Source organism: Crocuta crocuta, unplaced genomic scaffold, assembly GCF_008692635.1.
Source record: "Crocuta crocuta isolate KB4526 unplaced genomic scaffold, BGI_CrCroc_1.0 scaffold7, whole genome shotgun sequence".
NCBI classification, from domain to species: Eukaryota; Metazoa; Chordata; class Mammalia; order Carnivora; family Hyaenidae; genus Crocuta; species Crocuta crocuta.
In genome coordinates, this window is record NW_027531904.1 from 7,852,079 (window position 1) to 7,864,648 (window position 12,570).

The 12,570-nt window shown below is 46.8% G+C and overlaps 1 protein-coding gene across 1 annotated transcript in view; it reads left to right on the plus strand.

Moving 5' to 3' along the window:
* The window catches only part of PDE8A (phosphodiesterase 8A), a 168,180-nt gene that overhangs the window by 80,890 nt on the left and 74,720 nt on the right, over nt 1–12,570 (plus strand). Inside the window, exons 2-3 of the mRNA XM_077774262.1 lie at nt 6,954–7,010; nt 9,068–9,258. Coding sequence (XP_077630388.1) covers nt 6,984–7,010; nt 9,068–9,258 — 218 coding nt within the window. The 5' untranslated portion in view covers nt 6,954–6,983. The remainder of the gene's footprint in view (nt 1–6,953; nt 7,011–9,067; nt 9,259–12,570) is intronic.

Below are 12,570 nucleotides of genomic sequence, written 5' to 3' on the forward strand. Positions count from 1 at the left end.
CGCGGGGGTCGAACTCACGAACCATGAGATCATGACCTGAGCCAAAGTCAGACGCTTACCAACTGAGCCACCCAGGCACCCCCAGGGACACATTTAAAGGGAAGCTTAAAGTTGGGTTATCTTACAATTGGCTGTTCTCATTTTTTATGTTTCGATTTTCTTGTTTCACTTTCAGAGGTGGTGTTCTTTCAAGGTCTCAGGAAGAATCTTTATTTGTCCCTTGTACCAAGTACGTTAGGATGATATTTAAGAAGTCGGTTCTATTTTTCACATTATTTCAGGTATCATGAAGTTAATGGTTCTTATTAGGATTACCTTAGTGCTCTGAAAGAAATGGCTCGTTGGAAAAGTATAGTTTTAAAAATGCCTTTCAGGGGTGCCTGGGTGGCTCAGTCAGTGAAGTGTCCAACTCTTGATTTTGGCTCAGTTCATGATCTCATGGTTGGCAAGATCGAGCCCCATGTCCGGCTCTGCGCTGACAGCACAGAGCCTCCCTCTCTCTGCCCTCTGTTAGCATGCGCACTCATGCTCTCTCAAATAACATCAAAAAATAATAAAAAATTAATACGCCTTATACTGTGTACGTGTGCATGTGTGTAAATTAGTTTCACAGCAAAAACTCCTTGGAAAATCTTTTCTGTGGATACTTGAGAATCTTTTGGGCATTTACTCACAGCCAGGCATTATGTTAAGCTCTTTAAATAGTTCATTTAATCCAGAAACCATTTTTTTGCTCAACAGTATGGGTTTGGGGGAAAAGGACCTGAGCAGTTTTGCCCTAGCATGGGACTTGACTTTGGCATTCATATGGGGAAATCTATAAAAGGCAGCTTGTAAATATTTCCTGTTAAATTGACTGAAGGGACAGTTAGGAACAGGTAAGGAGAGAAAAAGAGATGCAGGGAAATGGGGAGCCTTTGGCCGGCTCTCAGAGTACCTGGAGAGCCAGGAGGAGCTCTGCCTCGGGGTAGGTCCTGGTGCCATCTTGTGGGTGGATCTGGAAAGGACCAAACAGACCAAGCAGCTTCTACCCAGGATGGCTTGCGTAACCCCAGATTTCCACACAACCCTGAAATAAAACCACAAGTCAGATATCAGAACTCTGGTCTAGGAGCCAGTAGATTTGATTATGGCCTGTCCATCAGCAACTCCTGATGCCCCTTCCTCCAGAACAGCCCAAATCTGTGTACTCGTCTCCATGGCAGCGCCTGGGCCTGGCTGCCGCCCTCTCTCGCCTGGATTACAGGCATCTCCTCACTGGTCTCCTTGCCTCTGCTCTCACCTTCCCACTGTCCATCCCCACCGGGATCTATTTAAAAGATAAAGGGGATCCATTCAAAGAGGTCTGTTTAAAGAATAAAAATGAGAGGGGGCTCCTGGGTGGCTCAGTCGTTGGGTGGCCGACTTCAGCTCAGGTCATGATCTCCCAGTCTGTGAGTTTGAGCCCCACGTCAGGCTCTGTGCTGATAGCTCGTAGCCTGGAGCCTGCTTTGGACTCTGTATCTCCCTCTCTCTCTGCCCCTCCCCTGCTCACACTCTCTCTCTCTCTGTCTCTCAAAAATAAACATTAAAAAAAATTTTTTTAATTAGATCCTATCATTTCCTTGTATAAAACTCTCTAGTGCTTTTTATGAAATTTAAGATAAAGCCCGTTTCTTGTTCTGGCTTAGAAAGCTCTGCATCTTCTGGCTCCTGCCTAGCCATGACATCGTCTCCTCCCTCTTCCCCATCCTTTCCTCCAGTGCTTGGGAGGACCCATTCCCACCACAGATCCCCAGCACCCCGTTTCCTCTGTCTGGCGCTCCTTCCTCTGTTCCTCGAATAGCCGGCTCCTTTATCACTCAGAGCCCCTCTTCCGCATTGCAGCGCAGAGAGGCCTTCCTGGAGTCCGAGTCAGAATAGCACCCCAGTTAATCTCCAATACACCCCCCCTGTTGGGTAGAGACACCATCTGTCTTGTTCTCAGTTGGATGTTGAATGCCTAGGAAACCATTGGCGAAAGCTGATTTCTGGGTTCTTATTTTTCTAGATCTAGGCTAGAGTCAGGTGATTTGGGGCCTTTCCCAGTGGAGCATGAAAAGACCACAGGAATCCAGTCCCTGTGAATTGGGACTTGTTCTCAACATTGTCAGTTACCAATTCTGTAATCACGCTGCTCTGAGCTTCGGTTTTTTCATCACTGAAATGGAGCTAATGAGCTTGCCTTACTCCTAGAGTAAGGACTACATTGGATTAAATAGGATTGGAAGCAGAGTACTGAGCACATAATAGGCGCCTTCTTTCTCTGTTAAAATTGTCCCATGTTGTCATTACGTACATTTTCCCCTTCTCCTCAAGGCCAGGGATAAGGCACTTCTTTGCATCCCAGTATCTAGCTCTGTGCTTGGCTTAGAGTAGTAGGTGGTCCACAGACGCCTGGATTAATTTTGACTCTTCTCCCCTGAGAACTGGGGTCTCCTGACTCTTGTCTAGGTTGTGTTCTTTTGACCAAGTTACCACTCTTTGCCCAGAGAAAGAAAGACGAGAGGGCCGATCAAAGTACAGGGAAAACCTGGAGGGACAGGATGGCTCAGGACAAAATCAGATTTAAGTCTGTGCTGTATAAGTTGATCTCAGCATTAATTTTGTTTCCATTAAAGGGGATATAGTGGTTCCTAGTACTCAGGCTCTCATAAAAATCCTTCCTTCCTTGATGTTCCCTTATGAAATAAAGTATACATGAAAATACTCTGAGAACGGGAAGTGCTGTGTTACGTATACATGCATATGTAGAAACTAGAGGGACTGATTTCTAGGTAAATGATTGATTCAGAAAGATCAGCTGTTGAGTAAACATTCATTCAGAAAGATTTTTTAAATGCCTGTCATGGGCCAGGGACTATCTTGGGTATCGGAAATACAGCAATGGATAAACAGGTGAATCTCTGTCTTCATAGATAGAACTTATATTCTAGTGGGAGAGACAGACAATAAAGAAGATAAACCGTAAAATTCAGAGTTTTGCAAATGCTGATTAAGAGCTATGGAGAAAAAAACAGCAGGCCAGGGATAGGGAGGGTTGGGGGGAACAGAGATTTTAGGCAGGTTAGTATGATGTATCTCTTTTCTTTCCCACTGCCACCCGTGATCCAGATTCCTAATCCAGATGGCCGCCTGCTGTCATTTTTTGTTTGTTTTTTAATTTTTTTAATGTTTATTTGTATTTGAGGTGGGGGGGGGGAAGAGCTGGGGAGAGGGAGAAAGAGGGAGACACAGAATGGGAACTAGGCTTCAGGTTCTGAGCTGTCAGCACAGAGCCCAACATGGGGCTCAAACTTACGAACTGTGAGATCGTGACCTGAGCCGAAGTCGGACACTTAACCGACTAAGCCACCCAGGTGCCCCTTGCTGTCACTTGTGAGTGTTGGGGCAGTTAGGCAAACAAAAGAAATCTGACAGGTGGTTGTCAAAATTTCTAATAACTTATTTTATATTTCTGTCAGCCATATTTACAAATATTACTTTATTAAAATACAAATAGACTTTTTACAATCTTTCTTTAACAATAGATCTTAACAAATACCTAAATATTTAAAAATCCAGAAGACTAAACAACTTGTAGGATTACCAATAGCAGCCAGTGAACATACGGTTATTTCTAAATTGTCTAAAATTAACAATTGCTTTTGAAGCTGAAAGATTAAATCAAAGTTGTGATATTGAAATTGATTTAAAAATGACAATTCCCTTTTAAACTGTTAACGTGCACAATAAATTATTAAAAGAGTTGCGACTTTGAAGCATGAGGTCAGTTTGATTCTGATTTTCATACACGAAAAAAGGAAGAATACAAGAGTTCTGTAGTTCTGATCGCCTTTTCCAGAGCTTTTGGGAAGTTGTTTACTGTTCAAGGGCCCACTGCTGACGTCCACTCGCTGAGTAATGTCATCACATTTCCTGGTGGTGGTTATTTTGGGGGGGCAGTGGTAAGTAGTTGTCCAGCTCTTCTGGGACACCGCTCAGCAGAGGTCTTCAGAGCCGGATGTACCCCGTAGACAGGATGTAAGGTTAAAATGCAATCTAGTTAAGTAAATAAAATAAGTGTTCAGTGGTCAAATAGAACTGCTGAAACACTAATGCTTTAAAATGATACCGTTAAAATCCTACTGAGGCAAAATTAATGATCTTTGAAAAATATGTAACTTCTTTTCTTTCTTAAAATTAATGCAGTGGTGTGTTATTTTTATAAGCTGAGATCATAAAATTATGCTATCCTTGTTCGTGAAAGTTATTTCATAACCCACTTTTGGTGTGGGCCGTGTGCTCAGAAGTTGTTTTCCTGGGAAGGACGAGGCTTTGCCCTGACCCGTTTATACTTTTTATCTCGTCCCTCAGCTTGTGACCAACACTAGATGCACGTATACGTGTATTTTTTAAAAACATCCTAGTCACTAACATTTTGCAATTTTATGAATTACTACCATTAACTTAATTTTCCTCCTCCTGGTGTCCTTCAGTTCGTATTGTTGACTTTCTCGAACTTAGTGACTTGAAAACGTGGTATGTTTACTTCATTCTTGTTTCACGACAGAAGAATTTAAGGCTATGAATCTTGACTTTGAGTAAAATGTACCAGTATCCTGGAAGTTTCATTGCGTGATATTCTCATTTTTATTCTTTTCCGGGTACTCTGTAGGAGTAGTTTGCATTTCTCTCTCTGACCCAGCAATTATAAGTTAATGTTTAAAACTTTTTCAGGGCGAGGGTTTTTGTTGATTTTGCTTAAACACCGTGTTTTTCATTTCTGGTTTGCTTGCATTATGGTTGAAGAATAAAAACAGTACCATCTTGGCGTGCCTGGGTGGCTTAGTCGGTTAAGCGTCCGACTTTCGCTTAGGTCATGATCTCGCGGTTCGTGGGTTCGAGCCCCGCGTCGGGCTCTGTGCTGACTGCCAGCTCAGAGCCTGGAGCCTGTTTCAGTCTGTGACTCCCTCTCTCTCTGACCCTCCCCTGCTCACACTGTCTCTCTCTCTCTCTCTCCTAGAAATAAATAAAACATTAAAAAAAATTTTTTTTTTAAAAAAGTACCATCTTTACTTTTAGGAATATGTTTCAAGGTTTTCTCTGTGATCTAGAATATCATATGTATTTACCCTATTCACAAATATTTTCTTTCTCTCCTTTCAGACTTTCTTTTTTTGTCTACCTGATCCTTCATAGCCAATTTCATAAGTGTCGTCACTCAGAGGCTCCAGCTCCCGATTCAGGTCAAGGACGCAAGTGCTGCCTGGCAACTTCTTTACCTTGGGGGAGGGGGTGGAGGAGGTGGCATCGGGCTTGCTGTTCTAGTGTCTGCTTTCTCCTCTGAAACTGTCCCCCATACTATAGAACATCAGCGGAAAAGATTTTCCTTCCCGTTCTATTTCCTGTCACTTTCTTCCTTGTATTCTACAGGCAATAGGTCCGTATCATTCCTTGTTCTTTCTTTCATTCATTCCCTTAAACTTTGTAAAAACCAAAAAGAAACTCATTGTTCAGATTGGTCTCTCTCGGTGCCTCTTGCTTTCCTTCTCAGTGCACTGTGGGAGTTTGAGGATTCAGACCAGACCTCTCTTTTAGGACTCTGCAGGCCCTCTGGGATTGTCTGGCCTCGGGACCCAGCTGTGCCCCTCACTGGGAGGCTGGGCCTGCAGGAGGGTAGGCGGTGCCGTGGGAGGTCACAGAATCCTCCTCAGTCTTAGACTGCAGTAATGGCGGCCCTCATTCTTCTCAGGCCTTCCGAGAGATGAAATTATTAGAAAGCAAATCAGACACTTAGCTGGTGTCCCACGACTGGTAGACATCAGCCCCTAGCAGTGAAAAATAAACAGCCCCACCACCACCAAGCAGGCTTTGTTCCGAGTGTTGACTGGAGGACAGATCACCACCTGAGAGGAGAGGCTGGAGGTGGCAGTCAGGTAGGAAAGAACCTTGCGGGAAGGCTCCTACATTAGGTCTTCTGCAGAATTTTTTTTTTTTTAATTTTAATTTTTTGCTATGGAATCATACCACCCCCCAGAGGCCTGGGGATCCCCCAGCACATACAATGTTTCTGGAAATGTGTATCCTCTGGGGAGCAAGTCAGTGCCAGCGTCCATCACTTGAGGCTGTATTTCAGCCCCACGTTCTTCCTCCCTTGGGCTCCTTCATGCGGTGCACAGACTGCCCAAACTTTCCAGGGACCTGGGTGTGCAGCGAAACCCCAACTGCCACTTGCTGACTGTGTGGCCTTAAACAAGGTATTTGGAACCTCAGTTTTCCAGCTGTAAACCTCACTGTTACTGTGAAGATTCAGCGAGATGACGCACGTTCAGCTCTAGGATACACTAAGCCCCTCCACTGGCGCTGTGATTGTTGTTACTCATAGGGGTTTGGTTGTGACATTTATCTTTGTGCCGTTTGGTGCTAAGTTCTCAAGTAAGCAATTATTGATGAGCACTCTGCTTCTCGTAAAATGAGAGTGTCAACTACTTCTCAACTGGGTTTCCTTGTCTCTGATGTCGCATGGCTCTAACTGCTGGATTTCGCTTTCTGTGTGCCATTTTAATGTAAGATTTCATTGTCCATCAGGGGAAAGACAGAAGGAATCAATGTTCGTTCAGTGTCTAATTTGGGGGGGCTCTTTATGTTGTAAACTCATTTCATCCTTGTAAGAAATGAGAAATTAAGGCTGAGGAAGCTTGAGTAAATCACTTAGAATCACACGCAGCTACAGAAAGAGCCGGGATCAGTTTCCTGTCACCTCTCCCTCCCTACTCTGCGCCTTTCCTGGGCTTTCTATGCAGGTCCCTGGGAATCTGTGTAATAACTATTAAATTTATGTAATTTTTCTCTAGAGTAGAAAGCTTGCTTTGATCTGTGGCACTGATTAGAGGAATTTTAAAGTGAGCTTATCTTTAAACAATTTTTTTTAAAACAAATCTTTTTTCTTACAGGTAGCAATAGCTGACGTGCAGTTTGGCCCCATGAGATTTCATCCAGATCAACTCCAGGTAGTAAGAAACCATGCTGTAATCTGCACATGTTGATTTTCTTCAAAGAGGGGGAAGGGTGAGGGCCTAACGTTGAAAATAGTTTTCTATTTCAGATAATAGTATCGGGTCAACGTTAAATTTCCTAAATCTGATCATAGTACTCTAGTTGTAGGAGAGAATATCCTTTTCTTAGAAACACAGATGGAGCTATTTAGAGACGAAGAGATGCCTGCAACCTACTTTGAAAGGTTCAGCAGTAAAAGAGTGTTGCACAGTCGTGGTGGGAAGCAAAGGGGGCGAACAGCAGCTGATGAGCATAGGAGAGGCTCATAGGTCGTTGCATTCCCAGCTGTTCAATAGGCTTGGAATTTTCCAGTATAAAAGCAGAAGCTTGGTTGTCTCTGTATTGCTGAATTGGCTCCATCAGAAAATATCTATAAATGATCAAATCCAGAATATTAGGCAAAATAACCAGCTGAAATTGAGCCCCAGAGTTACTTGATGCTTTTTGCACACAAACTGTGTTCGCTGTTACATTTTTTAAACCTGTGCAGAGCTACCAGCAGGAATGTGCTCTTAGCTCCTTGCATTAGTGCTATTTGTGCACTTGGGGAAACTTCAAGGGACTAAGCCTTGGGGGACTGTCAGCCTTGTAGTGTCCTTCTCCCAGGCTGCCCCACCTCTGCCTCACCACCGTCGCCCTCATGAGCCCGGGTGGCTCTGAAGGGACAGCATTGTGCTTCTGCACCAGACCTGGGGAGGGGAGGGGGGGACTCGCAGGATCAGGGGAACGCAGCGGGCATGGGGACCGCGAGCCGTCGTCCTGGGCAGAGGCACAGTGCTGTCTGTCGCACCTGGTGCTGTTCCTGTGTCACTTAACTGTCACTCTGTCCTTTGCTGTCGATCACAACTTGATTACATTTTTTTTATTGAAATGGACTTGACCTACAATGTTACACTATCTTCAGGTGCACAACAGAGTGATTGGGCGTTTGCATCCATTCGGTAGTGGTCAGCCCTGTACCTGGCTACCGTGTGTCCCCGTATAGTGTTGTTCTAGATGATTAACTGTATTCCCCGTGTGTCCTTCGCATCCCCAGGTCTTCCGTATTTTATGACTGAAGCTGTACCTTTTTTTTTTTTTTAATTTTTTTTTAATTTTTTTTAATTTATTTTAGGAGAGAGAGAGAGAGACAGCATGAGCAGGGGAGGGTCAGAGAGAGAGGGAGTCACAGACTCTGAAACAGGCTCCAGGCTCTGAGCTGGCAGTCAGCACAGAGCCCGACGCGGGGCTCGAACCCACGAACCACGAGATCATGACCCAAGCGAAAGTTGGACGCTCAACCGACTAAGCCACCCAGGCGCCCCTGAAGCTGTACCTTTTAATTCCTTTCCCCTGAGCCAGATGTCATATGACTTCACTTATGTGTGGAGTCTGAAAAACAAAACAAACCACCACCACCAACAATGAAAAGCAGAAGCAGACTTCTAGAGAACAACCTGGTGGTTTCCAGAGGGAAGGGAGGTTGAGGGATTACCTGGCTGGTTGTGAGGTGGTATTTTGGGCTACTTGAAATCTCTTCTCTTATCGTCAAAGGAATTTTTTTTTAATTTGGAGGAACTACATAAACCCTTGAGTCAAAACATTTAAATATATTATTTAAAGTTTTAAGTATCTAAAAGTTTGACTGAAATATCGGTTTTTGTCATCTAAGGACTTGTCTAGTTAATTTACTATTAACTAAAATAAGTATTTGTGTTTTTATTGAAGTAGTTTCAAGATAAAATGCTTAATCAAGCGTTGGTTGAATTCTGCCCGTCGGGTAATTAGCAAAAGAGTAAGTATAGAACCCACGTTAGACTTCCAGACAAACGCAGATCAGATAGCACTAATCTCGGGAAGCTGAGCGATAAGGTTCCCCGAGTAACCTGGAGGAAGCTTTCTATCAACAGATTATGTTCGCATCTGTGTACTTGCTGTCTAAACCCTGGGGGTTTCCTGTGGCGTGTTAAGAAATGACAGTTCTAACAACTTCTTTTCTTTTTTAAAAAGTGTTCGCGCTTTTTTGATTCAGGTACTTTTAGTGTTTACCAAAGAAGATAACCAGTGTAATGGATTCTGCAGGGCGTGTGAAAAAGCAGGGTTTAAGTGCACAGTTACCAAGGAGGCGCAGGCTGTCCTCGCATGTTTCCTGGACAAACATCACGACATCATCATCATAGACCACAGAAACCCCCGACAGCTGGACGCAGAGGCGCTGTGCAGGTGAGTCTGGGACTCGGGCCCAAGTGGCCGCCAGCACACGTGACAGCGAGTGCAGTAAGAAAGACAGCAGGTTGAATTCATGGTCTTTGGGGCTGCCTTCCATACGTGTAAAATAAGACATGAGGACATCATTGTTTCTGGGACCGATCTCCCTCTGTTTTGTTTTACTTTGCTTTGCTTAAAATGGTNAACCATCAAGGGTTAAGATGAAACCCAGTCTGCCATTAACCACAACCGTCACGTGCACATTACTCCAACAGGAGCCAATAAAAATTTCCAGATGTTGGTAAAGTTGTAAAAACTGAGAAAATTGTCTCCTAATGTTAGGTGGATGCGCCTTGTTCATAATATCTGCAGACTCTCAAAGCATGAGAACTGGATTGCTTAACAGGAGGCTTCAGAGAAGCCCTGACCATCACATGTGCGGGACTCTAGACAGTGCCCCCCCCCCCTTCCAGCCGCTTCTGGGGGTTGGGACTTCCTGGGGGAGGGGCGGGCGCTCTAAGCTTCTGCTCTCCTTCCTGGTGAGCCCACGTTAGTCCCCTTTGCCAGACTCCCAGCATTCATTCGAGGGCAGGAATTGTCTTCCCTGGGTGGAGCACGGCCCCTCCCTGCCGTCACTGGCCCTCGTGGTGTGGGCTCACATGTGGCCCCACCCAGGGTGCGTCCTCTGAGTGTCCTCCCCCAGGCAGTACCTCTTGGAAGCGTGGCTCCAGAACTGACCAGTCACCCCGGGTCTGGGTGGACCAGTGAAGCGTCAGTGGAATAGCCATCTTCCCCGCGCTGTCCAGAGAACAGACGCCCGTAAATGCGACCGCCGAGCACATTCCTTTCCTGGTGCTTGTGTCGCAGCCCCAGCCAACAATCGGAGCCTCAGGTTTTTCTTGCTAGCTGTGTTCTGGCACATCATCTCCTTCATCTTCTTCTCTGAGNTTTCTAGAGGCACAGCAGGCCCTGATTTATCTCCCTGAGTCACTTTCATCTCCATTCTGGCCCTACATGTCTTATCTCCCTTAAGATCATCCCTTTAAGGAAACCTGCCCACTGTGGAGTGTTCCTTCAAGGAACCTCTCCAGGCTGTGCCTCGTGAACCTGTTGACTCGCGCTCTCGCCCTCCACTGACATGCACGGCTCACAAGACCTTAGCCCTGGCAGAGCTCCTTCCCTCCCACCTGCTTTTGGGATGCCTAATCAGTACTGCCTGTGAAGGGTTTTCATCCGTTACCAACTTGTCTAAACGACTGGCCTTCATCTGGATCTCTCTACTGGGGAAATTGGGAACTCTTTATACTCCTTCTTATCAGATGCTTTGCTGAAGGCCAAATATTCTGTGTCTCTGATATTTCCAAATCCCCCAGTTGGGGAACCCCGCTTCGCAAGTCCTCTCAGTTCTGGGCAATGTCTTTGGTACAAGAGCCACGTAGGTAAGTGAGGAGCTAATGTTCCGGTTTGTAGGGTGAGCGAGTGATTTCAGTACAGGCTTATAAGTGCCCGAGAGGAGGTGTGTACAAAGTGCCGCAGAGGCCTGTGTCTGAGAGCTTCACAGAGGATATTCGGGTCAGTTCCTGAAAGATGAGCAGGAGTTTTCAAAGGAAGAAAGGCGGAAAGTAGAACTACCGTACAACCCAGCAGTTGTGCTACGAGGTATTTATCCAACGGCTACAAAAAATGCCAATTCAAAGGGGCACAAGCACCCCAGTGTTCACAGCAGCGCTGTCAACAACAGCTGAAGTATGGAAAGAGCCCAAATGTCCATCACCTGACACATAGATAAAGAAGATGTGGTATACATAATGGAACACTACTTGGTGATCAAAAAGAATGAACTCTTGCCATCTGCAACAACGTGGATGCAACTAGAATGTACTACGCTAAGTGAAATCAGTCAGAGAAAGACAAGTATCAGATTTCACTCATGTGGAATTTAAGAAACACAATAGATGAACACAGGGAAAGGGAAAAAAAGAACAAAGATAAAAACAGAGAGGGAAGCAAACCATGAGAGACTCTTAAGTACAGGCGACAAACGGGGTTAATGTTAGAGGGGAGGTGGGTGGGGATGGGCCCTGAGGAGGGCGCTTGTTGGCAGAAGCACAGGGTGTTGTACGGAAGGGATGAATCACTGGGTTCTACCCCTGAAACCAATACTACACAGTATGTTAACTAACCTGAATTTAAATTAAAAAAAAAATAAATTAAAAAACTCAGACGTGCCAGGTGGAGGGAGCAGCACGTGTAGGAAGAGGCGGGTGTACGGGGCTTGGCTGCTCGGTGTGGGATGACTGCTGGGTTGGGCGGGTGTGGGACGTGGCTGTGGCTGAGGCCGGAGCAGCAGACGGGAGCCCCATCATGAGGGCCTTGGGTGCTGAGCCAGAGGCATGGACTTTACCCCGTAGGCAGTGGAGACACTGCAGTGGTCGGTGCAGGGGAGCACCGAGCGCGGTGGGAGATGGCGGGCTGCGGGCTGGAGAACTGTGTAGAAGGGCAGAAGGCGCTGAGGCACGTTGACCAGCTGTGAGGCTGTTGGAGGTGTCGTGTACGCGCCTGATTTCCTCCTCCCAGCGTCCTGTCCAGAAGCGCAGGAAGGTAACAGCTGAAAGCCGACCGCAGCTGCTAAGAAGCCAGAGATGGGCCGATCAGTGTGTCGGAGCTGGGACAGCAGAGGACCCGGATTGCCCAGTTGCCTTGTACCATGGGGCCCAATGAAGAAGCCTGTCCCGGAGGCCTGCCCCGGGGACAGCTTGTGCACACTCCAGCCTCTGAAGGCCAAGTGCCCCACAGCCCTAAAGGAACGAGGTGGGAGGAGGCTCTGCTGAGCCAGGGCTGCTGGCGCTGCGTTCACAGACCCACGGCTCTGCTCGAGGGGGACACCGCTGTCTCCGGGAGCGGCTGGCGCCCTGCCTCCGGCCCCCCAGTCCCTACTGCCCCATCCTTCTTTCCTTTCTGCCTCCACCAGGAAACCCGAGACCGCGAGCCGAGGGGGTGGACAGAGACGTGGGATTTTCTACCACGTCGTGAGGAGGGGCAGTGGCCTAAGGAGCGTGGACCGGCCCTTCACGTGTTGCAGCTTCACAACCGCAAAGTGTATCAGTTCTCGCGTTTGGTTTGAGGATGGGCCAGAGCCAGCCAGGCATCCAGCCCAGGCTGCCAACCCAGGCCTGCCTGCCGGCAGCGCCCTCGGAGCCCCGCGTCTGCTCCCCAGATCCCAGGAGGGCCGCTCGTGCCAAGGGCCTGGCCAAGGGGTACAAGGGACATTCCTGCAGCGCTCTCCGCTGCAGGCTCTCGGCCTGGGCTCGCGTCACTTCTGTTCAG